Below are 27,648 nucleotides of genomic sequence, written 5' to 3' on the forward strand. Positions count from 1 at the left end.
TTTCAGTGCCCCAACTTAGCCACTTCCATTAAGACAGCACACTTACATATACACCCAGATGCCCTTGTGCAGTAGAGACATGACTTAAAAGCATTTTGTTTCATAAATATCCCTTACAGTCTAGAAAACATTAGGTATATTCTGAAGACGTAGGTGGTTTTCTTTCAGGGTAATGTACACACAAAAAGTCCCACTCAAATATATGAAAAAAATCAAATTACATTTATTGATGCAGTTTTTTTTTAGTTTTGTTTTTTGATAAGCAACTTTTTCAGTCTAAAGAATTTTTACAATATAAAGAACATACAAATGACATGAGATTATATATATATATATATATATATATATATATATATTCTACACTGGACAACTAAAATCTAGGACTGATTCTAATCCTACGAGCAAAATACAAAGCAGGCTCTGTGAGAGAATGCTTTATATCCCAAATACTGTCATCATATAAAGAACAAATAGCGGTACAATTTTATTTTTTTGTCTTTTAAATCCTGTCCTAATGTTACAGTATTTTACATCACACTAGAATAACGCAGACATTGCAGGAGGAAAAATAAAAGTATAAAAATTAAGAATAGGAAGGACATGGGTTATTAGCATAATCCTGTACAAAGTTGCTTTGGGATACAATAGAAAAAAAAATCAAATTAAACAACAGAAAGAGCACAGACATCTTTTGCAATGAGGTCCTTTATGTTTAGAAAAAAAAAGAAAAAAAATCCTTCATAAGAAAGTTAAAATGTGTCCCCTATTATGTAAGAGACAGTTCTTGTTTCCCCTATAACGTCCCTTTTCCCTGCAGGCTCTGAAGGAGGGAGGAAGAGAGTGGGCTCCCATGTGACATATATGTACAGTTACTTCCTGTCCTCCTGTATGCCCTTCTTTGCTGTATCCTTCAAGGGGTTATATGCCTGGTATAATATTTCACAGTAGTATTGCAGACTAAAAAAGACCCTCATATTTAACATTTCAAAAGAGGGCCTTCTGTATTACATGTGGAGGAATTTCTGAGATATGCATGTGTGCTTAAGCAGACAGCGGACCTTTAAGTTGTAGACCTGTCAGGTTAATCAAAGTGGACAGCATATGGTTCTTTAATTGTTAAACAACTACTCCCAGCATGGTCTGCTAGGTGGCATGCAATGTTAGGAGATTGAATGAATTCATAAATGTAATTTGGGTGTTTATTGTGGTTTTGTCATATGGGAATGACAAAGTCATTCTCATCAGATAGCTGGTAGCAAATGGTGGCTGACTTATTAAAATGACCATCAGCGAGCACTGATCTCCAATGTGTTAGCCCTATCAGAGAACACATATGGAACCCCATCTCAATGGTGGGTCTCTCAATGGCTCCGTTGGTGTAATGTATGATGAGTGAGATACATATCAGTGCTGGTGTTGAGGAAGATCTATCTGTGCCCTAAGAGAGCCCTGCTCTATTGCCAGATGAGATCAAGCTTCAAGGAATAAACTGCTTGGGTTCTTGGTTCAGACCGATCAACACATCACAACTGGTTAACAGACCATCACAGAGACAGACCTGACTGTTGGAAGACAAAGACATGGCTATTATAGAGATCCCACACAATATCCATCACCTATTTTGCTTTGCATTATGCTAAACCACACAGACATCTACAAATGAGAGTTATTATCATATATATTTAATAACAGATAATGTTTATAAAGAGTGCTCCCTGCAGGACCCCTAAGGTTTTTTTTTTAGAAAATAATAAATTGATTTTGTTTTAATTTTTTTAGAATGGAAGGGGCAGGGGCATAACTCCCAGAGGAAATGGAGACGCTTGCCTCCAATCTCCATGCCTTGAAGGGGCACCTGCATGTACAGCAGCACCTGTGTGGTTTACAGCGGGACTCAAGTAAGATCACTGCTCTTCCATTGGAGCTCTGCGGCGCACCCGCTGCTGCAGAGTTAATGGGCTCTGTCCTAGAAGCCCTGCTATCACCTGCAATAGCGGACAGGAATGCTCCTGCCTGGGACCACTCAGCCTGCGTTTCAGCAAGCAACAATGTACCCTCCGCTGCTGTTGGACAGTCAGATGGGACCTACCAGTATATTCTGACTCTGCATGCTGCAGATGGCTGAATCACAGTGTAGCTGGAGCCATGCCAATTTAGTGTATATTCCAGTCCTCGTAAACTGTCTGAGAGCGCTATCTATATAATTCTGTAAGTTGTGTGTGTGTATGTGTTGTAGCTCATGGCAAACAATCAGACTGTTGTGGAAACTAAGATCACTGTGGGTCACTGGGCCAGTCTTCTCTTCATAAACATTCTTCTGAATGGGTTATCATTGTCACACATGATAATACCGCCAGGTTTAGTGTACAGATGGAGCACGTTATTCTACAACTACAGCACATTTGGACGCTCTCTGAGCTGCATAGTAAGTGTATGGTTAGTTTACCACAATCAGCATGGTGCAGTTAGTGTCTGATTCAGAGATTTATGTAAACCCAATATTTGTTGAAAATCTCAGATGTTTTTAGATCTGCACATGCGCAGATCTGGTCTTGCGATGCCGGTCGCAGTGTCTCAAAAATGCAACATAATTGACATGCTGCTGGCATTTGGGGGCAGCAAAGGGGAGTGTTCCAGAAAACAGGTGCACATACACCCTGTTTTCTGGGTGTGCAGAAGCCAGTGGCATGCTTTTAAAAGACATCCTGTGTAACCTAAGAGTTGCTCAGATGTTCGATGTTCACACAGGTGATCCAATGCTGCTTTATCAGATGCAGCATCAGATCACATAAACCTGTAGTGGGCATATTTTTACTTAAGACGCCTCCTGCAGTTTTGCATTATTTCACACAGCCACTGTATGCAACAACACAACACTGAGTGTCTAACAGAAACACGCCCCATCTGTACACACTGCAGAACAGACACACATGTACTCTATGTAAAGACTATGGGGCACATTTATAGCAAAAGAAAAATAAATGGGTCATAGGCAGATGTGCAAACTGTTGGTGTAACATTGCAATCACTCAGATGTTTAACTTCATTTTCTAAACTGTACTAGAACACTTAAAGTTGGAACCCAGAGCAACCAATGTATCGCCTTTTTTGCACAGCTACCTACTTCCCAGATTCCTTAATTGCTTCTCTATGTATTTTCACGTCCTAGACAAGACCCCATGTTGTGCATAGTAATATAGGAATATTTTTAAAACACTGGATTTTTTTTTGCACTCAGTAATTATTGGCTGAGTGACTGAAGTGACATAAGCAGAGGGATCCAACGTGTTTCATGTTCTACATTAGACAAAGCGTAGAGTTCAGGCCGCTTGAACCTAGCATCTGTAGAGAAGTCACAGACACACATGCATGAGAGGATTCTTCTTGTGGACAGCTGGATGCAATGTACACTGATATGGAGGTAAGACGTGAGGAGTTTAAGTCTCCTTAAGTAAGCAGTAAGAAATTTAATAATAAATAAAACCAGAAAACTTGCACAGGTGTCGGCTGTAACTTCTTCAATGTCAGAAGGACTATTTTCCTGGCACAAAAGAAGTCCATATGTTATGACTGTTGAATTCTCCCAATACTCATTGGAAACCAAGCTATGGATCTTGGTGGTCTGAGATGGTTATTCACAATACGTCGGCTGAATTTGAACCCCAACTTCACTAGCTGTTTTGGAACATCCAGGAAAGATCCTCTTGTCTCTGCAAGTTGGAACTGGGCAGTAGAGTAAGAAACAACTTCACCAAGGTGTGGCTGAAATGTCCCTCCCACACCATTGTTTAACATGTACAGTCATTGCAGAAATGCAGTCCAGTCATTTGCTTTGTAAGGATATTTTTGTGTCTTTAAAAAGAATGCAAAGGAGCCTGTAGGGTGGATGCTTTCCTGCTTTTAAATATACAATGTACTAATTTGTCATCCTCACTGCTTGGACACTGATAGTCCTCCACTGGAGAGGCTCAATGCACTGGTGTATGGGAGGATATCACACGCTCATGGTCATGCTGGGTGAGTACTGTGCAGGGAAGATAAATGAAAAGTATTTATAGTTATAACTGAAAATGCTGTGTGCTGTATACATCTTGTTAAAGGCAGAAATTATTATGATGAACTATTTATACCCTTATACACACTGTCCATATAAACTTACCATATAGTGCTAAGTCCAGCTCTCCCACAGAATCATTAGGAGACTTTATAATGGATGTTATGCACTCCAGTTCATAATCCATAATTAGGCATAAAAGATTATAAAAATCACATTAAAAAATAATAAGTAAGGTATTCATTACCTGATATTGTATATATGGGACTCCCCTAGGTAAATAAAACAGAGTATACATCCATCAGCCATAACTTTAAAACCACCTATCTACTATTGTCTAGGTCCACCTAATGCTGCCAAAACAGCTCTGATGCATGGACTCCACAAGACCTCTGAAGGTGTCCTGTGGTATCTGGCACCAAGACTTTAGCACCATAGCCTTAAAGTCCTGTAAGTTTTGCAGTGGGGCCTCCAGGGCTCTGTCTTTTTTCCCCCAGCACATTCCGCAGATGTCAATCAGATAAAGATCTGGGCAATTTGGAGGCCAAGTCAACATCTTGAACACTTTGCCATGAGCTTCAAACCATTCCTGAGCAATTTGGTTAGTTTTGCAGGGCCCATTATCCTGCTGAAGAGGCAACTGACATTAGGCAATATGGTTGGCATTGAAGATGTATACTTGGTTTGCAACAATGTTTGGTAGGTAGGTGGTACATGTCAAAGTAACATCCACATGAATGGCATGACCCAAGATTTACAAGCAGGACATTGCCCAGAGCATCATACCATCTCCTCCAACTTGTCTTCTTTCCATAGTGCATTCTGGTGCCATCTCTTTCCCGGGTAAACAACACACACGCACCCGGCCATCCACATGATGTAAAAGAAAATGTGATTCATCAGTCCAGGTCACCTTCTTCTGTTGCTCCATGATCCAGTTCTGACACTCACGGGTCCATTAAAGGCACTTTGGCTGTGGACAGGGGTCAGCATGGGCACTCGGGGGGTAATTCAGACCTGATCGCTGGGGTGCGTTTTTTGCATCCCTGCGATCAGGTAGTCGCCGCTTACCGGGGAAGGGTATTGTGTGTGTTTAGGTGTGCGATTACTTATGCTGGAGAGCTGCACAAACGTGTGCAGTCTCTGCACAGCCCAGGACTTACTCTGCCACTGCAATGATCGGGGCCGGAGCAGACGTCAGAAATCCTCCCACAAAACACCGGGTCCCTCCTGCGTTTTTCCGGACACTCCTTAGAAACGGTCAGTTGCTGCTACCCACAAATGCCCTCTTCCTGTCAATCTGCTTGCGTTCGCCGGTGCCTGCGGAATTTTTGCACCATCCCGTCACTGACCGGCAATCGCCGTTGCTGCAGGTCGTCGCACCTGCTCATTGTGGTGCATACGCATGCGCAGTGCAGACCTGATCGGAGCCTGTGAGAAAACACTGCAGCGATCAGGTCTGAATCGGCCCCACTGTCCAATATGTGGCTATACAGCCCCATAAAATTCGCATCATACAGAACAGAGTTCTGTCAACTTGGATGCAAGCAGAAGTTAGTATATTAACTGTATCCCAGAGCAGCACATGGAAACATATCTATGTATGCTTTCTTAAATTTACATAGAGGAGAGCCATATATAAGAGTTAAAGAACATATCTTGCTACTGTTATTGTTATTTGTAGTGATGTGACTTTTATAAGTGATTACCAATTAACTATAAAAAGTACTGTGATTAATGTATACACATTTTGTGTGGTTGTTCAGCCTTATACTCTGTGCTCTTAGTGCATCACAAATTGTTCTGTTTACCTGTATTTGAAGAATAACTTCTCCTGTGATGCATGCAGCACTGACCACAGCAATACATACTGATTACAAGTGACTGAAAATATTTTTCTACTTCAGTTCATCACTTTGGAGAGATTCTGAAAATAAAATGCTACACTGTCCCAAATCCAGTATGTCAGTGAAAGTACGGATTTATTTTTTTGTTCTATAAAATCCTAGATACAAAATTGCTTGTTTGTAACTAGGCGATCCTGCAAAAAGACACCTCTGTCAATCATTTATAATTAACATAATAATGGATTTATATAGAAAAAAAAAATAGTTGTGCTCTTAGGCACTATGGGGTATATGCAATTGCGGTCAAATTCCGGCTGGAATTCGAGCGTTTTTAAATTCGACAGTCGAATTCCGGCCGGGGGGTGCCGGAATTCGACATATTCAATACAAAACGGATTCGACAGTCCCGCTGTCGAAAAACGGAGGAATTGACGGATAAGTGCGTCCTGGATTCGACTTTTCCGACGGCGCAGAAATGGTTAAAAAACACTGGAAAAAAATGCGTGGGGTCCCCCATCCTAAGCATAACCAGCCTCGGGCTCTTCGAGCCGGTCCTGGTTGTAAAAATACGGGGGGAAAACGGACAGGGGATCCCCCATATTTTTAGAACCCGCACCGGGCTCTGCGTCCGGTCCTGGTGCAAAAAATACGGGAGATAAAAAGCGTAGGGGTCCCCCGTATTTTTTGTACCAGCACCGGGCTCCACTAGCTGGGAGATAATGCCACAGCCGGGGGACACTTTTATACCGGTCCCTGCGGCCGTGGCATTAAAACCCCAACTAGTCACCCCTGGCCGGGGTAACCTGGAGGAGTGGGGACCCCTTAAATCAAGGGGTCCCCCCCTCCAGCCACCCAAGGGCCAGGGGTGAAGCCCGAGGCTGTCCCCCCCATCCAAGGGCTGCGGATGGGGGGCTGATAGCCTTGATGAAAATGAAAGAATATTGTTTTTTGCAGAAGAACTACAAGTCCCAGCAAGCCTCCCCACAAGCTGGTACTTGGAGACCCACAAGTATACATACATGCCGACACATACATACTTACCTATGTTGACACGCCGACTCTGTCCACGTCTTCAATGTCGACGACAATCCGGGGTACCTGAAAATAAAATTATACTCTCCTAAATCCAGTGTCCAGTGATATTTGTAATCCACGTACTTGGCAAAAAAAACAAACGCATACCCGATCCACACGGACTGAAAGGGGTCCCATGTTTACACATGGTACCCCTTTCCCTGAATGCAGAGACCCCCCCCGTGACTGCTGTCACTGAGGGTCCCTTCAGGCAATCAGGGAGCGCCACGTCGTGGCACTCTCCTGATTGGCTATGCGCGTCTGTGGTGTCAGACGCGCATTGCACAGCCCCCTCCATTATCTTCAATGGTGGGAACTTTGCGGTCAGCGGTGAGGTCACCCGCGGTCAGCCGCTGACCGCGGGTAACCTCATCGCTGACCGCAAAGTTCCCACCATTGAATATAATGGAGGGGCTGTGCGATGCGCTGTCTGCCAGCTCAGACGCGCATAGGCAATCAGGAGAGTGCCAGGACGTGGCGCTCCCTGATTGCCTGAAGGGACCCTCAGTGACAGGAGTCACGGGGGGTCACAGCATTCGGGGTCCCATGTGTAAACATGGGACCCCTTTCAGTCCATGTGGATCGGGTATGCGGTTTTTTTTTTTTTTGCCAAGTACGAGGATTACAAATAATAACAGGACACTGGATTTAGGTGAGTATAATTTTATTTTCAGGTACACCCCGTGGATTCTACTTGGACAAGTGGACCGAACGTCGTGTCAACATAGGTAAGTATGTGTGTGTGTCGACATGTATGTAATAAAGTTGTACTTTCAAGGTGTGCGTGTCCTGTTTTTATTTGGGTATTTTTTGTGCAGTAGAACTACAGGTACTAGCGGGCCACTTTTCCCCCCGCATGCTGGGGGAGGCTTGCTGGGACTTGTAGTTCTTCTGCAAAAAACAATATTCTTTCATTTTCAACAAGGCTATCAGCCCCCCATCCGCAGCCCTTGGATGGGGGGGACAGCCTCGGGCTTCACCCCTGGCCCTTGGGTGGCTGGAGGGGGGGGGGGGGGGACACCTTGATTTAAGGGGTCCCCACTCCTCCAGGTTACCCCGGCCAGGGGTGACTAGTTGGGGTTTTAATGTCACGGCCGCAGGGACCGGTATAAAAGTGTCCTCCGGCTGTGGCATTATCTCCCCTGCTAGTGGAGCCCGGTGCTGGTACAAAAAATACGGGGGACCCCTACGCTTTTTGTCCCCCGTATTTTTTGCACCAGGACCGGACGCAGAGCCCGGTGCTGGTTCTAAAAATACGGGGGATCCCCTGTCCGTTTTCCCCCCATATTTTTTACAACCAGGACCGGCTCGAAGAGCCCGAGGCTGGTTATGCTTAGGAGGGGGGACCCCATGCATTTTTTTTCTTGATTTAAACCCATTCCCAACCCTTCCCACTAAAAACCATGCTCTCTCTATTTTAGTCAGTTAAAAAAAAAATATTCTTTTTAAAAATATATAAATAATACTTGTGTCCCTCTAATAGACAAACCAAGTACATAATCCCTTCTAATATAAATAGATATGCTATTAGCAATAAAAAAAAAAAAAAAACAACATGTTTTAAATTTTTTTTATTAGATTCCACCAGCAAAGTGAGGCAGAAGGAAATTGACGATATTACTGTCGAAAAGCACTAAAGTCGAATCGACATTCTTCAATTGAATATACTCTTGTCGAATTGCCGCATTTTTACCACTGCAGACATGTCGAATTTTCAAAATGTCGAACTGCAAAAAGTCGAATCTGAAAAGTCAGTTTTTTTGTCGAAAAGTACTGTATTGCATTGTCGATTTTTCTTTGTGTCGAAAATGCCCCGTTTTTCGACATTTTCGGGAATTTGACAGCAATTGCATATACCCCTATATATATAGGGAACTTAGCTTTTCTTGCCACCAAAGAATAAATGGCCCAACCCCCAGACTAATGAAACATATAGCCATATTCAGCACAGAGGAATTAAACACTTACGCTTTCGCTTTGGAAGGGGTTTAAGAAGTTCCCGCCCATCTCTCCGTCATCACGTGGCGTTCCTGGAGGGTTATTCATCCCTGCCATGTTATTTGGAGAGTTCTATAAGGGAGACATGAATATTCAGCCAATTTAATACATTCATACATACTTTACACTCGGATATTCTTCATTAGATAATTTCATAAATGATTCATTATACTGGACAAGCAACATTATGGCGGTACACATCTAAATACATTACAGTATGTTTCAAAATAAAAATATCAAATATAATTAAATTCAAATATTTTATAGAGAAGCATGTCTCCTTATTAAAGGTTCTCTTTTCTACTGACATAAACACAACTCTCTGGTAAAAAGAAAAAAAATAACATACTGGCACCAATATACAGCAAAACAAAATTATACAGATATATAAATATTTGCATACACTATAAAATCTCATTAGAAATGGGTCTGCAGCTTACTCAAAAGAGGTGTCTGTATCACCTCTTAATTAAATCTGACAAGCAAAAAAAGCACAATGCAATGAGTTGTGCTGACCTGAATCTATATAATAGTATCAGCTAAGGAGTCTGGCATACACATAAATATTGAATAGACACACACACACAATATAACATCAGATGCTGTCTTATACCTGGAGCGTTAATGTATTATCAAGCCCCACTATTCTGGAGGACGGATCGGCATGAGGCTCCTGGGACCTGCCCAGCAGTATACTGTATGAGCCTTTGTTATTTCTTTGAGTGAACATCATAGGTAAACGCAGGTGCCTGGATACTCCCCTTCCCCACAGCCTGGCCAGGGGCCACTGCATGCACTATTAAAGGGTGGAATCGATGTGCTGCACATGCCCAGTGACAGCAGATTTGGAACCCCTCTCCAAAAATCCAGCGTTTTCCCCATGACATTATGGCTGTAGCCGGGAGCACCGAGAGCAATATGGAATGATGTGACTGGTAATTGGAGTCATTATGATAATATCCCTACAACACAAACACAGACTGGGAACCATAATCCTCGCATTTGCTACAATGATTTTTGTACAGTTTTCTAATAAAACAGTTGTCATTTTCCATAACATTCAGCCCAATATATATTTTTAATACCTTTGGCAACACATCCATATCTCCAGAGCCTGCAAAACACAGATAAAAAAAAACAATAAAATGACAAACCTAATGTTTTAATTGAAAGAATGAATAATACATTTAAATGAACACATTATTTACTTCACACTATGGGATACATTTTTGTTTAATGCAAATTCACAAATGTTTCATGAATACTATATTCTGAATATTCTAAAAAAAATGCTAATATTAAACAGCAAAATATGTATTTTGATCTTCCATCATCTGTATTATTTCATTCTCTAGTATTACGAGATGGAAATGGATATACTTTGCATATGACCCACATATTTATTATTTTTTATTTATTATTTGCTGGAACTGTAATGAGTATTGGTGGGTACACACTAGGCGACGTGCAGGGCGTACACACTGAGTATTATGATGACCATATAGCTCAGTGACGTCACGCCCTGGCTGGGCCGTGCAGGCAGCTCTTGGATGATAGTCCAAATTGCACTGCATGCACGGTCAACAACGAGGGTCGTTAACAACCCACGGGGCCACACATCGCTCATCGTCGCCGGTATACACACTTGCTGAAAAAGTGAACAACGTCGCTCAGGAAGGGTGAAAATTAGCAATGTCGTTTTCTCGGGAAGTGTGTATGCACCTTTAAACACTACTAGAAAGGTTCTCTGTATTTCATAAACTCAAACAAGCACATTCTTGTTGCTCCATTATATCAAAGTTGCATTATTTTGTTTTACTTCTTTGTATTAATGTGTACAATTTTATTTTTTAACATTCATTATATATTGATATATTAATTGAGATGAATTGAACGTACTACTTTATTGCTAAAGTAGTATGTTCTAAAGTAGTATGCTAATCTGCAGTTATAGCACTTGCCACAAGATGCCACTATTGCATCAGAATGTAAGACTGTAGCGCTTGAAATGGTCACCTAGAAATCGCCCTCTATCTTGTGCTATTTATTGTCATTTTATTTTCTCTTGCTGTTGAAAAGAATAGTGTTGCATAATTTATTTTGTAGTGTTGTTTTTGCTCTTCTGTGTTTTTATATTTGAAACAGCCAAGTACAGAAATATTCTAATAGTTATGTAATTTAACTGTTAATATTGCATACTTTATTCTTTTTGTGGAGTTAATGTTCTTTTGTGAAGAAGAGGGTTTTACATACAATTGTCTAAGCTGTATCATTCTGTCATGTATTAATGTTTCCCTTCTCTCATCCTTGTCTACTTTTTCTATGAGTATGATCATTTGAACCTTCCTTTTACACTTTCCATTACATAGCGACCTCCAATATTTAGTTGTTCATCATTTTGTTCTAAACATTAATATGTTAGCCACAAAGCTACTATTGGAATTTTGATTATATGGAGACATATGAAAAGTACTGAAGATGCGAGTTGATGAAGGTGTTCTGTTATGTTTAGAAGAAACTGAGTTGAGATATTAATGGTTAAAGATAAATTATTAGAACTTAAGAAATGGACATTAACACTTTTATCCACCAAATATATAAGTAAATAGACTATCAACATTTAATAACGTTGTTACTATTATCCCTAAGTCACATCAACTTCATCCATTAAGAAAACTCATTTTTCAGAATATTGTTACATAACACCTTCCTCCATTCGCCTCCTCATTTATATTATTATTTATTGTGTATTTATATAAAACTAATTATGCATCATACAGAGAAATATACACATATCTCTATCTCATTTTGTACTCTTACCTAACGATCCATTCATATGATGAGGTTCCATTGCACCCATTCCTCCCATTGGGCCATCAGGACCCGGACCCATTGGGAACTGCAAGAAAGCTCTGGTTACAAAAATGGCTTGGCCTGACATCAAGCAACAGGATCAGTTTTCCCATGTAAGTGGCAACTTGGACAGATCTGGCTGCTCACAGCTCGGACAGAGCAGCTGGATTATACAGGGGCTTGTCAGTGTGGTTGGCAGATGTCCACTCACACAGACCGATAGCACTCACATGTTTTTTAGAATAACAATGATTGGGTTATTTAGATACATGTTTTCAGTAACAAAGAAACTGATGATGGGACAGTTACATATCAGATGAAATCTCCACTTCATAAGTAGATGGGTTAAAACAACCTATAGCTAAAACCAGGAGAAGAATTACCCACAATATGCACTCTCACAATCACTGCTGTTACTATCATATATTTATTGATATTGCAAAAATACAATACAAAAGGGAGAAAAAAATTAGATTACATTTATTGTTTAAATGTCAAAATGCTGAGACTATAATTATACCAGCATGAAACTATTTCAGTCAGACGATTGTGCAGGCAGTGAGATAGTCAGGATTCCCCACTATCCTTTCCTTTTCTAATAAAACACTGGCTGCCAAAATATGCTGACCTCTGCCAGAGTGGGGGTGACACTTGGAAGGCCAATACTCAATATATGCAGGCAGCATGTTCCTCAGCCTCAACAAGCCACTAATCTCTCTTCTAATTTGGATATATACAGTTCGGATTCCCTGTCAGGGTGCAAAACCAATAGTTTCAAATAGACCAATTGTTATTCACTACTATATTTAGGGGTCTCCATTACAAAGGCTTATAACAAACTTTATCTGGCCAACTTTTCTCTCTTACCCATGACTTTCAAGTCTGTATATATTTTAAGGGCAGGCAGGATACATGCACCTACCATACCTACTATCTGTATATTCTTAAATTCTTACTGGTGAGATTTTCCCATGAAGCTCTCAAGTTCCTTAAAGTTGCATTACAATATTAACAAAATATGTGGCTATCATAGAAGATGACATATTAGATTAATTTGCATTGCTTACCAAAGAACCACAGAACAACCTTAACTTTCACGAACATCATATCATATTCTCCTTCTCTAGAAGAAGAACAGGAGTCTCTAGCTGTCAGAGAACCCACCTCCCTTCACTCTCCTATGAAGGCAACTCTATACTTAGAGCAATTCTTAGAACCTTTCAATATCTTAGTCCAGGTTAGATATGCCACATTTCCTCCAGGTAATTTGGAGACACAAACCAACCTCATTTACAGACGTTTGAGTAAAATTTCAAATCCCTCGATCTTTATACTTGCAATATAAGTAAATTCACACACAACCTCTAGACATTAACCAGCACATGATGCCTTTCAATTTAGAATTTTCTGCACTTATTCAAGGCACGTGAGGAGATCAGCACTCTGCCATGCCAATTTTCTGTCATCCCACTCACAAGTTCTAGAAACACAAAAATCCTTATAGTAACAAAGCTTGAGAATCACGATAGATAGGGAAGACATAAGGGAAAAGATGACGAAATTCTTTATAAGTGCTACAATAAGTAGTGTCTACTTTCTTCCAAGCAGCACAATGTCTTTCCCTAGGCTAACAGCCGTGATTATAGAGGCAACAAATATCTGCATGCGTAGTGACCCTCTTATTTTATTGTTGATCGAGACCACAAAGCTGTTGGACTACCATAAAAACGTTGGATTGTTCCCAAGACAATCTTTTCTCACACACTTGCTGAATAATGCTGAAATATTCCAAATAGCCACAAACTGGGAAAAGCAAGACTCGAAATTGAGGATTGAAGTGATGAACTAACTTTGTTTTTTTTCTTCAAAGGAATACATTTTAAGTATGTTTCCTAACTGGACAGTTAAATATGAAAAAGTATGAAAAATATGGATCAATGTAGCCACTAACAAATACCAGGGATTTAATGAGCGGTTATAATAATTACAGCCTCCCTGCCAACACCTCCGCCATTTCCTTACTCCCTTTTATTACTGTTTATCATCACTGAAGGTGAAGTTCACATACTGTATATGCCACCCAGACTTCCTGTCTCTAACAGTAGCATGGTGTCTATATATCTGTGCTTCGTAGTAAAGTCATCTTTATACTCCTCACAGTCTGTATATACAGTCAATGTTCTCAAAATAGATACAAAAAGTTATGAGGTGTAAATAAGAAGATTAATGAGACCCAGTTTGTATGGATATTTAGGGGGCTATTTATCAAAGCTTGGAGAGAGCTAAAATTGTGAGATAAGTTACTAACCCATCAGGTCCTAATTTACATGTTCACAGCTGTATTTGAAAAATAGAGCTGATTGATTGATACTTTTTTTCTCACAATATTATCTCTTGCCATGCTGTAAGCAACTACATCCCCTTCCCCCTTAGGTTTTCTCAAATAAATATTATTGCTGGAGAGTATACCAATATTTTAGTAATGCTGATAGTCTCCAAACCCCAAGGCAAATGACACCAAAGTGATGGAAGAACTCGCCTGATCTTTTTTTTTGTCTATGATTCCATTGCATGTAATACATACCCAAAAATGTGTTTCTGGATACTTCCTTAAGGTTGGAGACATTAATAAACATCAGTGCATTTTATAGGCAGATGGACTTAATTAAAAGAAATCCAATTATAATCATTCTAAAAGCTATAAGGTCAGGTGTTAAAGTGGGCTGAAACTGGGTGCAACTGCAGTCCATCAGTTTTATTTAGAAGTGTTCTGCCTCTGCCAGTCCACCTCAGCGGCCTTAGCTTCTCTTCCTGTAGTCACTGCACTGGACTGCTACTGCTTTGGAGTAGCGCACGTAGCTCAGCCCATATCAATATATGTGGCAGGCAAGTGGCAATCCAGTGACTTGGCGCCACCTCAGTGCCTCCCTCTCCTATGGCGACGGCAGGAATGAGATGTGATGTCATGAATCAACTGCAGCATTTGCCTCCTTTCCTGTGGTACACAGAAGGAGAGGAGTTTCAAGGAGGACTGCACACTGGTGCAGTCAGCGTTTGTGTTGTGGAAGTGTGCGGACTGGAGTACACTGTGTGTGACATCAGGCTGTGACTGGTCACCGCATACAAGTTATTTCAGTAAGCTCAGCTGCTAGAGACATACAGGTGGGGTGCTGGACTAACGAAGGATGGTGTTGCTAAAGAGAAGTGGAGGTGTTGACACTGGTAAGACACAGGTGTTATGATATTGAAGACACACAGGGGGGTTGGTGTTGGAGAGATGCAGGAGGGATGACACTGGTAAGACACATTAGAATGGTGTTGAAAAGACGCAAGGGGGGATGATAATGGTGATAACAGACAGGAAGTTAGAGAGACACAGGGAGGATGGTGCTGTAGAGATACGGGGGGGGGGGGGGGGGGGTTGTGATGCAAGAGAGAGAAATGTAAGGGGATGTTAGATAAGGGAAGTTTGATTTGCCCCAAAACTTTTAGTAATATGTATTATCTAGCTGAACCTTTGTTGTATGAAGATGACATGTTCCTTTGCAAACAGGTGGCTTCTGTACCACATAATCTTATACTGAAAACTGTCTCAAGACACTATTTGCCTAGGGAGGCTCGAAAAATAATTCACCATTTTTTTCAGGACCACTTTAAGACATAAATGACACTAAACCGTATTTAAACCTCAGGAATTAATGTCCAATTGGCAGATCCATTGTGCCACTATTGGCCAGAGTCTGGTATTTAAATCACCCTGCATTGAAATGTGCTGCACATCATAAAAATAAGGTCTTCATGATTACCTGGAAGAGCAGCTATTGACATTTGCGTATCTATTGACATTTTTCAGGATGACATATTCCACATTGTAACAATGGAATTCACACATTGTTTTCCAGAAATATTTATTGCCATACTCATAGGTCTACTAAACCAATAATGGCACAGTTAATTTTTGCACCCCTCCACCCATTTGGTTTATCAGAAAGAGCACATTTCCAGTATCATCAAGAATAAGGCAAAGACAAATGGACCCTCCATGACATGGTATTTTGGGGGAGATGTATGAAGCAGTGATAAGAGTGGAGAAGTTGCCATAGCAACCAAACAGCTTTGAGGTAGCATTTATCAAGGGCACTCTATAAAATGACAGGTAGATCCTGATTGGTTGCCATGGGCAACTTCCCCACTCTTATCACTGCTTTATACATCTCCCCCAAGCAGCTTTCTACCTGGGGTCGGCCAGCACATTCCTTCTTCAATTCCCATTACTATGCGCATGCTCTTATATGGTGATGTCATTGTCAAGTTTTTGTTATGATGTCATGTTCACTTTTTGTAATAACTTTAGAAATTTTCTTGTAAAGTTTGTGATTTGTTGGTGCCTAACGGGGGTATTTAATTAGTGCTGTTTTTTCGACTAGTCGTAAAAAAGGCACTTTCCGCCCGTTTGCAGATCAAATTCACATTCAACCTATTTAAAGCCCGTTCCGATTTTTCAACTTGTCGAAAAATCCGCCGGGCCAAAACCACGTGGATCGGCGAATTCACCGCTGATCCACTTGTTTTGTCGAATTTTTGGGCATTTTCCACAGTTTTTTTTGGGTTAGTTTTCGCCCATGCCAATTCGACCCCCAAAAAAGTAAAAAAGGCATGGTGAAAACGGAGCCATAAACTGTCGAAAACGCCTGCTATTGAATACCAAATGTTTAAATTAGTTCCGATTTTCTGACTGTTAAAAAACTCAGCACTAATTGAATATCCCCCTAAATCTCTGCTACAGCATTGCCTGTTGGAATTCCATGCACACCACCAGCCCTTCCTAACTCCCCCTTCTCTCTACTGTACCCTTTTCCCCTTTATTTAGAATATTTCAATAAAATATAGACGTTATGGTAAGAACTCACCGTTGATAACGTGATTTCTCTTATGTCCACAGGTATCCACAGGATAACATTGGGATATGGTTGAGCAAAAGCGGAAATGGCACCAACACGGTCACGAGCTTTCTGGCCTCCCAGGATGCATCGGGGCTTCACCATATAATCCCGCCCACTGACTCAGTCAAATCAGTTCTTTCCACAGCGATTAGGCAGGAGCATCAGGTAGAAACCTATTTAGGTGATAAGAACACACATACACACCCTTCCATACAAGAGGGAAGAGGTTTAGTGATTGTCAAGATCCTCAAATCAGGTGCATCAGGGTGGGACCCCTGTGGATACCTGTGGACATAAGAGAAATCACGTTATCAACGGTAAGTTCTTACCATAACGTCTATTTCTCTGGCTGGGTCCACAGGATAACATTGAGATTCCCAAAGCTAGTTCTAGTGGTGGGGACGCTCCTGATTACACAGGAGGACCTTTCGCCCGAAGTCTGTGTCATGAGAGGCAAAAGTATCCAAGGCATGTGGCTGCCTTACAAATCTGTTCTGCTGAAGCACCCTATTGTGCTGCCCATAATGGACCTACCTTACGTATAGAGTGAGCAGAGACATAAGCTGGAGTAGGCAGATCTGCATGAGAATAAGCTTCTGATATTACCATTCGGAGCCATCTCGCCAGCGTCTGTTTACTAGCAGGCCATCCTCTTCTATGAAATCCATAGAGGATGAAGAGAGAATCTGTTTTCCTGATGGCACTAGTACGATCTATGTAGATTCTTAACGCTCGGACTACGTCCAGCGACGCTTCTCCCCCAGATAGTCCAGATACCTGAAAAGCTGGGACTACAATCTCTTCATTAAGGTGAAACTTTGACACCACCTTTGGAAGATAACCAGATCTCGTTCTGAGAACTGCTCTATCTGGAAAAAAAAACTTAGGAAAGGAGACTTACACAATAACGCTCCTAAATCTGACACTCTTCTGGCTGACGCCATTGCCAGTAGAAAAAGCACTTTAGCCGTTAACCATTTAAGATCTGCTTTCTTAAGCGGTTCAAATGGAGGACCCTGGAGGAATTTAAGAACTAAATTCAAATCACAGGGAGCTGCAGGAGGAACAAATGGAGGTTGAATATGTACAACTACCTGAAAGAAAGTACGTACATCCTGTAAATCAGCAATCTTTCGCTGAAACCATACAGTTAATGCTGATACTTGAACTCTCAAGGAAGCAACTTTCAAACCTTTATCCAATCCTGCTTGAAGGAAATCCAAAATCCTGGATACTTTAAAAGATCTTGGATTCAAACTTTTTCCAGTACACCAATGAATATAGGCTTGCCATATTCTATGATACACACGAGCTGAAGAAGGCCTTCTTGCTCTAAGCATAGTTTGGATTACTTGTTTTGAAAATCCTCTAGCTTCTAAGATAGAGGTTTCAACAGCCACGCCATCAAAGACAGACGATCCAGATGACTGTGACAACAAGAACCCTGCATTAGCAGATCTGGACGTTGAGGGAGCAGTATCGGTGCTTCCACAGACATTCTCAGTAGATCTGTGTACCAATGCCTTTTTGGCCAAGCTAGAGCTATTAGAATTATGGCTCCCTTTGCTTGCTTTATTTTTCTCACTACTCTGGGTAACAGAGATATTGGAGGGAACAGATATGCCAGATGAAATTTCCATTCTACTGACAGCGCGTCTACAAGGACCGCTCCGGGATCCTTTGTTCTAGATCCGTACCTCGGAACTTTGTTGTTTAGACGAGACGCCATGAGATCTATCTCTGGTAGACCCCATCTGTTCACTAGTGTCTGAAACACTTCTGGGTGTAATGCCCATTCGGTTTCCTGAATGGTGTGTCGACTGAGAAAATCTGCTTCCCAGTTCAGAACACCTGGGACAAACACTGCTGACAATGCTGGGAGATGGAGCTCTGCCCATCTTAGAATGGGCGTTACTTCCTCCATCAATCTTTTGCTGTGAGTTCCTCCTTGATGATTGAGTTACGCTACTGCTGTCGCATTGTCTGAGCGAATCTGGACCGGTCTTCCTTGCAGACTGTCCTTTGCCTGAACTAAAGCCATATAAATGGCCCTTATCTCCAACAGATTTATTGGCAGGCGACTTTCCCTTTCGGTATATTTTCCCTGGAACCAAAGGCTTCCAAGTACCGCACCCCAGCCTTGCAGACTGGCATCTGTTGTCAGGACTTGCCATTCTTTTTATCCAAAAGGGTCTCCCCGTTTAAATGGTCTGTCTGTAGCCACCACGCTAGAGAACTTACATCTGATGATTTCCGTTCCATTTGGTCAGAATAAGGTGCTGCAATGGTCTGGAGTGGAATTGCGCATATTCCACCATGTCGAAGGTTGATACCATCAGACCCAACAGTCGCATTGCTGCATGGACTGACATTGTCTGGGCGTGCAATGCTTCCTGAGCCATGACCTGCACCTTGACTATCTTTTTCTCTGGTAAGAGAACTTTCTGTAGGTCTGAATCCAATATGGCCCCCAAATGAACCATCTGCTGTGACGGATTCAGAGACGACTTTTCCCAATTTATGAGCCGCCCGTGTCTCTGTAAACAAACTATTGTCTGTTGAAGATGGCTCAAAAGTAATTCCTGCGAATGTGCTAGGATTAACAGGTCATCGAGATATGGGAATATTCTTATCCCTTGCTTGCGGAGATAAGATGCCATAACCACCATAATCTTGGTAAACACCCTGGGTGCTGTTGCTAGCCCAAAGGGCAACGCTTGGAACTGAAAATGTTCCTGAAGGATGGCAAACCTGAGGTAGCACTGATGAGACAGTGCTATAGGCACATGTAGGTAAGCATCTTGTACATCCAGAGATACCATGTAATCTCCCGGTTCCATAGCCAACATTATGGAGCGTAATGTCTCCATGTGGAACCTTGGCATCCAAATGTATTTGTTTAACATTTTCAAATTGAGAATTGGTCGAAATGACCTATTTGGCTTCTGGATCAGAAATAGATTGGAGTAAAACCCCTGTCCCTTTGTGATGGAGGTACTGGGACAATCACACCTGACTGCAGTAACTTTTGGACTGCTTCTTGCAGGGCATTGGCCTTCGACTCTATACGAGACGGGCTGGTGCAAAAAAATCTTTGAGGAGACTGCCTCCTTAATGGGAACCCATACCCCTGAGATACCACCTTCTGCACCCAAGCATCAGTTGTCGACTGCTGCCATACGTGTGCAAAATGAAGGAGTCAGCCCCCAACCCTGGGATCCTCCAGGCGGAGGCCCGTCTCTTCAGGCTGAGGGTTTCTGTTCAGGCTTGGAAGCTGGCTTTTTGCTAGCCCACTGCTTCCTACCCCTGGTTTTGAACTGGGGTTGCTTAGACTCCTCTTTAGCTTTCGCTTTGCTTTGCCAACAAAATGAGCGAAACTTTGAACCCTTAGAGTTAGGATTATAAGTAGCCGGAAATCTGACCTTCTTTGATTCAGCCTCTGATTCTAGGATATCAGATAATGGTTTCCCAAACAATACATTACCAATGAAAGGCAATGCTTCCAATTCTTTCTTGGATTCCGCATCTGCTTTCCAGGTACGTAGCCAAACTGCTCTGCGACCGGCTACTGTCAAGGCTGAAGCTTTAGAAGCAACTGTACCCATATCAATTGCTGCTTCTTCCAAGTATTGGGCAGATTGTCTTAAACGTCTTGAATGATACTCTTGCTCCTTATTAGGAGAAGAGATGTCATTCTCTAGTTCCTCTATCCATTCTCCCATTGCCTTTGCTACCCAGGCTGAAGCCATAGAAGGTCTTACCACTGCTGCTACAAGAGAAAATACATTTTTCAAGAAGCTATCTACCCTACTGTCTGTGACATCATTTAGTGAGGTAGATGACAGTGGTAAAGCAGATTTATGCACAAGTCGCAGTACATGTGCATCTACTTTTGGAGGAACTTCTCTTTTCGAACAATCCACAGCTGGAAATGGATAATAAGAATCCCATCTCTTCGGAATGTTATACTTTTTACTGGGCTTCGCCCAAGACTCATCCATCATTTCCGTCAGCTCATCTGACGCTGGGAATTCAGTTTTAACTGATTTTGTTTGTTTAAACACAAGTGCTTTAGATTTTAACACTGTCTTGGCTGGCTTTTCCAAAGAGAGAACAGCCTTCACAGCATCAATAAGTTCAGCTACATCCTCTGAACTAAAACTCTGCGACTGATCATCATACGGAGTATTTGAATATACTGTATCATCATCTGTTGTATCATCTTGTGTAGTCTGCCACATAGACGCATCTGTCTTAGTCTTACCTGTCCCTTGGTTACTTGTAGAGGCTACTGGAACCAAGCCGTAGGAAGGGAGCTGCATGTATGGGTTAATAGTGTAACCTAACCCTTGAGGTGGTGCTACCGGAGTTAACCTGTCCGCTATTGAAGATAAAGTCTTTGCAAACATATTCCATGGTGGTTGAACCAACTCCTGTTTTTTACTTTGCTGAAAAGCAAAACAGTTCGCAAACAACCCCTCATAAGTGACCAATTGGTCCATACCAATTAACCCTGTCTTACAAGATAAGCATGTTAGGGATGTAGGAGTGCTTGATAAATTCTCCTCGTCACTTTTGCCGCTCACAGACATGGTAATAATCTGTTAATGACTACCCAATTTGTGACTGAAAATCACCTATATATGGATATATAGAAGTTAGATCAATCTGACCACAGCCGTGCACCTGAATTGAGGTTCAGAACAGGACTGACAACATAGAAAAGTCAGCACACATACTAGCAGTCAGTCACATTTTAAGGCAATAAACATTGTCATATGAGAATACAACCCCCATAACAACTTACAAGTAAGTAGGAAAATTGTACTTCTGTTTTTAACTGGTTTTTTCAAACATCACATGCAGAAACAACAGTAATTATACAGATCTCGTATGCAATATGTACTAAAAATTAACAATTCAAACTAACAAGTAGAGAGAATTTTTAGTACTGTATACCCTTCCTCCATAGAGCAGGATACAGGGAGACTCACCACACTTCCATATCCAAGCAAATATGCTCGCAAGACGCTGAGTGGATTCAGACGCTACTGATGTATACTACCGCTACTGATAACTGATAACGGACACAGTCACTCACTGACGGACACGGACGCTCAGCGACTTCCACGTGTATGCAGATGCTAAGGCCTGCGACTCGGTCTAGGCGGGATCCCTAGTGTACACAACCGCAGCATCTAAGCTGCGACCGAGTACCCTCGTGGTAGCGTCTCAGACGGAAGTGAGGTCATTTAGTTCATGTACGGTAGAAACGCAGAAACTGGTCATGAACTCGGAGGAGGGGCGGCCAGGAGAGCGTCTGAATCCCCCTGTTGACTTAAACTCTAAGGATCGCAGCCTCTACCTAGTCCTGGCGCCTATGATCCCCGGAGCGTAGCGCTGTTGCACTCGAGATGTTCGGCGAACCAACACACTGTTTGTAGTCTCCACCAATACAGTGTAGCTGGGTCCGGACCCCTCTAGTAAGAGGAAATCCATAGATTTACCTTCCCCCCATGCTCCGGCCACAGCCTGGTTACGTCTGCTGGACCTGCTAGAACATCCGACACAGACGCCCGTCGAGACAGCACTGTACCTCGAAGGTAAGCGTTGTTGCGACCCGGTGGGGAGTTGTTGGAGCGACTCTTTCCAGTATGCGTTTAAGACGCTGTTAAGAAAAGTCGCTCAAAAAACATAGTAAGTCTATAAAAATAAAAGCTTCAGGCTGCTTTATTCACAGCAGCCCTGTGACCATGCGGCTTCCTGCCGCACCAAGCAAAAAACTGATTTGACTGAGTCAGTGGGCAGGATTATATGGTGAGGCCCCGATGCATCCTGGGAGGCCAGAAAGCTCGTGACCGTGTTGGTGCCATTTCCGCTGTCGCTCAACCATATCCCAGTGTCATCCTGTGGATAATCCTGTGGACCCAGCCAGAGAAAGATTGTTTAAAAATAAATAACATTTTAGATCTAGGTGTTTTTTTATAATCTATCTTTAGAGAGACTTTGTTCTTATGAACATACATTTTCAGACTTTACAATGATCACATATGAAGCATGCAATTAACTATAATGGTCAATTAATGTTTGGTCTTTAAAATATCACCAGGCACGAGCATAACTTTTACAGTACGACCATGTTGGTCGTATATATATATATATATATATATATATCAATTAAAAATATAATATCACTCCTTTTCTACACATTATTTGCTTGTTTGGGACTTTTATCATTTGCTTTAGAACATAGTTATTATGTTGTCAGAATTTGTTTTTAAATACAAACAAGGTACAGCTATGAGGGCAGTGTGCACTGCTTCTCATGTGAAACTGTACTTACGGTTGTGGCAGTGCCAAATTGTATTTATGGATCAACACGATATTTACAGTGATCACATTTAATTTAGATAAGATACATTGATGTTATATAATTTTATTTAGTATTGTGATTTGCTATTGCTACAGGAACTTGTGGGTAAACTGGATATAAAATACTTTAATTTGCTTATTATGTATACAGTTCCTTTACAGAGGGTTATTTTTATAAATATGGAGTTTTCTATGCTGCAGAGAATGCTGAAAAAACGATCAAATGCTCAGTAAAACAATATAGTAATAAAGAAAAATATAGCACTTTTAATCCAGGATTAAACATGGCATAATAAGAGCAATGTGCTTTAAATGGAAAAGTAATCTCTGCTATCATTTAGAGTGCTCTAAAAAAGCAGGATTTACACTAGATGCAAATTGAGATTTTCATTATTCCTCTTTTCAGCACACTCCATACCATATATATACTTCTAATTTTCAGTATGATGGGGATGCTGGGTCCAGGGTAATCTAGGATGGGAGAAGCAACAGAATGCATTGAACATTACTCTAGAACCTTTATACAAAATCTACTAGTGTACTTTATTCTCAATTATCACTATTGGATAGCGCTTTTTAATCCCGTTGTGGAAACTATGATGTACAATACGGTTTTAGAGAGTATCAAAAATCTGATGATACCTTGCTGATGTCTATATTACAAAAAGCCACTGCTATTTCATGCTTCCAGTTATCATCCTGCCAATCAGATGAGGAGTATTCCTTATGGTTAAAACATGAATTCTGTTGCCACATTTTGGAACAGTAATCTGTTAATGCTTACACTTTTGTGATGTGCAGTTGGGTTTCATGGTGATTAGCAAAATTATTTTTATATCAAACTGACAAATAGAAACATGGTGAATCTACTAATTACAGGCAATTAGTGCTTTGATCTGCAATACCATTGTTCTTGCAGGTTTAAAATGTTTTTAACTAAATGTTCAGCTGCCTCTAATATTCCTGTCATTCCCACTCTTTATAAAGCATAATACAGGAAAAATACGGAGGGTTTTTTAATCATTCATGGCATGTAGTCCTAACTTTTAAAAAATGTGTGAGAAACATTACTTCTCTAATTTACCAAGCAGAAGTGAGTTTATTTTTATTATACTATAATAGATACATGTGTGTAACATTAGTTACAAGAACTTCTATTTAATAAATATTAAACAACGTTGAAATTCATGGTAATTAATTTAAATAAATATACCAACATGATCATATATAGTGCTGTCCTAAAAAAAAATCATTTACATAAATTATAGAGAAGCAGAAAATTAAATTGTAACAAAGGCTGTTACTTTTAATCACTCATTACATGTAACATTAGTTACAGTAAGTTGGACCAGAATTTTTAATGAAATGTCAAATTTTTCAGCAAACAACAAAGTAAATTACACATATAAAAGCACATTAAATTCCTCTTATCTTGTAATAGTTTATTTTTTTAAAGTCATATAAATTTTATTGTAAAGAGTTGTACATATACATCATGGGGGTCATTCCGAGTTGTTCGCTCGGTAAATTTCTTCGCATCGCTGCGATTTTCCGCTTAGTGCGCATGCGCAATGTCCGCACTGCGACTGCGCCAAGTAAATTTGCTATGCAGTTAGGAATTTAACTCACGTTTTTTTCTTCGTTCTGGTGTTCGTAATGTGATTGACAGGAAGTGGGTGTTTCTGGGAGGAAACTGGCCGTTTTATGGGTGTGTGTGAAAAAACGCTACCGTTTCTGGGAAAAACGCGGGAGTGGCTGGAGAAACGGAGGAGTGTCTGGGCGAACGCTGGGTGTGTTTGTGACGTCAAACCAGGAACGACAAGCACTGAACTGATCGCACTGGCAGAGTAAGTCTCGAGTTACTCAGAAACTGCACAGAGATGTCTTATCGCAATATTGCAAATCTTTCGTTCGCAATTTTAAGAAGCTAAGATTCACTCCCAGTAGGCGGCGGCTTAGCGTGTGCAAAGCTGCTAAAAGCAGCTTGCGAGCGAACAACTCGGAATGACCCCCCATGAACAAAGCAAGAAAAGACATGTACCATATCAATATAGAAAAAAGATAGGAAGTAACAGTGGCCCTCATTCCGAGTTGATCGGTCGCAAGGCGAATTTAGCAGAGTTACACACGCTAAGCCTACGCCTACTGGGAGTGAATCTTAGCTTCTTAAAATTGCGACCGATGTATGCGCAATATTGCGATTACTAACTACTTAGCAGTTTCAGAGTAGCTTCAGACTTACTCTGCCTGTGCGATCAGTTCAGTGCTTGTCGTTCCTGGTTGACGTCACAAACACACCCAGCGTTCGCCCAGGCACTCCCACCGTTTCTCCGGCCACTCCTGCGTTTTTTCCGGAAACGGTAGCGTTTTCAGCCACACGCCCCTGAAACGCCGTGTTTCCGCCCAGTAACACCCATTTCCTGTCAATCACATTACGATCGCCGGAGCGAAGAAAAAGCCGTGAGTAAAAATACTTTCTTCATAGTAAAGTTACTTGGCGCAGTCGCAGTGCGAACTTTGCGCATGCGTACTAAGCGGATTTTCACTGCGATGCGATGAAAAATACAGAGCGAACAACTCGGAATGAGGGCCAGTGTACAATAGTGACCGTGAAACATAAGCACATTCGTAATGGATTATAAAAACAGTAGTAAACAGATGTAAGACTGTATCGAGAGTCAACGACGGTTACACAAATTCAGAAAAACGCCTAAAACATCCAATAAAAAAAACACACATAAGTGTAAAAGAACCAGTTATAAATCAGTGGTGAAAGAAAATACAGTATGGTAAAGAGGAGAAATGGGAAAAAGATTAGGATGTGAGGGTAAGGAGTGGCGGGTGAGAAGGATCCCCCAACGAATCGGGGAATAGGAGAGGAGCACACACACACAAAAAAAAGGGTAAAAATGCAAATGCTTGGGGGGCAAGGCCATGGTGGCAAGCGGGTAAGACATGAGTGGAGTGAGCTCCCGGGTCCCTCATCCTGCATCACCATCCTGTGCCTGGTTCCCGTCCTGCTTGCACCCGCCCGTGTAGCCCAGCCGCTGCTGCACACACAGAGACCTCTGCCTGGCCGCCCGGACCGCTGGTACGCACGCTCCGGCCGGCGTCTTGTAAGGTCCTGCACGCCGCGTGGAGCCCCGGCCCTCCTGCACTTCCGGCTTCTTCCTGGCTCACACCCGGCGTGCCAAACCTCTCGTTCTCTCCTCCTGTACAGCGGCCGCAGTGACTTTCTGTCAGCCGGTGGCCTGGATACCTTGCACATGTACTCTACCCTCCTGAACTGGCCATGTTAATAAGGTACTCTGGGGGACTGTGGACGGTGGCTGCCATTTTAAGTTCTGCCTGACAGGCTCTCCCTGTTTATTACATCAGTCCTACCTCCTATCACACCCTAACCTGCCACCATAGACTCTGGAATTATATATATCCCTCACCTGGTGTTATTATGGGGAAGAATAATCCCCCTAATGCTGCTGCTGCTAAACTCAAACAATATGTCAGGAATGCAGGGACTGCAGCATCTTCCCCTCCCCCTGCTACTGCTGACCTGCCCGACTCTGATCTCTCACAGGATTCTGCTGCTACAGATCCGTTGCAGGCTTCGCTGCAACAGGTCCTGGAAGCCATAGCAAGTAGTGAAAAGAGATTATCTGATAAAATTGAGAGAGTGCAGTGCGATTTATCACTCCTGAGGCAGGATGTACAACGTATATGGAAACGAGTCAGGGGAAGTGGAAACTGGTGTCTCGAACCTGGAAGATTCCTACACTCCTCTTAACTCTACTGTTTCCAATGTATCCCAGCAAGTCACCACCATGCAATCTAATCTCCTGGATATGGAGGGGCGCCTCCGCAGAAACAATATACGCTTCGTGGGCCTGTCGGAAAGGGAAGAGGGTTCCTCTCCGGAATCGTTTCTGGAATGCTGGCTCCTTGAATTGTATGGCAAAGAATCCTTCACTCTGCACTTCGCAGTCGAGCGGGCTTATAGAATTCCTAATCGCCCTCTGCCTCCTGGTGCACTCCCTCGCACCTTTATTGCGAAATTCTTACATTACAAGGACAGGGATGCTGTTCTGCGCTTGGGACGCACAAAACACCCTTTGACCAGAAACGGGGTGAAGATTACTGCGTTTCCAGACTTCACTGCTGAGGTCCAGAAGGACAGGGCTCAATTTGGTCCGGTGAAGAACAGACTTCATGACTTGAATTTATTGTACTCCATGCTGTTTCCTTCCAAGCTCCGGGTGATTGTCGATGGAGAATCCAAATTCTTCAATTCCCCATGTGAGGCCTCTGTTTGGCTGGATCATTGCGCCCTGGGCGGGTGCCAGATGGCTCCGAACTGAATTGAAATTGCTGGCTTACTATATGTGCAGTAATTCAGGACACGCTTCTCGTATTCACATCATTTTGCCTTTGCTTCTAAAGTTTTATATAGCAATATACAGACAACGGGTTATGTGCTTTATATAATTTGCCCCTTTATGGTACGGCCAGG

The 27,648-nt window shown here is 41.9% G+C and overlaps 1 protein-coding gene across 3 annotated transcripts in view; it reads right to left on the reverse strand.

The window, feature by feature from the left end:
- Nucleotides 1-3,447: 3,447 nt before the first annotated feature.
- SSBP4 (single stranded DNA binding protein 4) overlaps nucleotides 3,448-27,648 on the reverse strand; it is an 837,412-nt gene continuing 813,211 nt past the window's right edge. For all 3 annotated transcript variants that reach the window (XM_063914741.1, XM_063914742.1, XM_063914743.1), the window contains 4 exons: nucleotides 11,794-11,872; nucleotides 10,059-10,087; nucleotides 8,944-9,045; nucleotides 3,448-4,024 (listed from right to left, as the gene is read on the reverse strand). In XM_063914741.1, coding sequence (XP_063770811.1) covers nucleotides 3,995-4,024; nucleotides 8,944-9,045; nucleotides 10,059-10,087; nucleotides 11,794-11,872 — 240 coding nt within the window. In that variant the 3' untranslated portion in view covers nucleotides 3,448-3,994. The remainder of the gene's footprint in view (nucleotides 4,025-8,943; nucleotides 9,046-10,058; nucleotides 10,088-11,793; nucleotides 11,873-27,648) is intronic.

This window comes from Pseudophryne corroboree, chromosome 1 (genome assembly GCF_028390025.1).
Source record: "Pseudophryne corroboree isolate aPseCor3 chromosome 1, aPseCor3.hap2, whole genome shotgun sequence".
NCBI lineage: Eukaryota > Metazoa > Chordata > Amphibia > Anura > Myobatrachidae > Pseudophryne > Pseudophryne corroboree.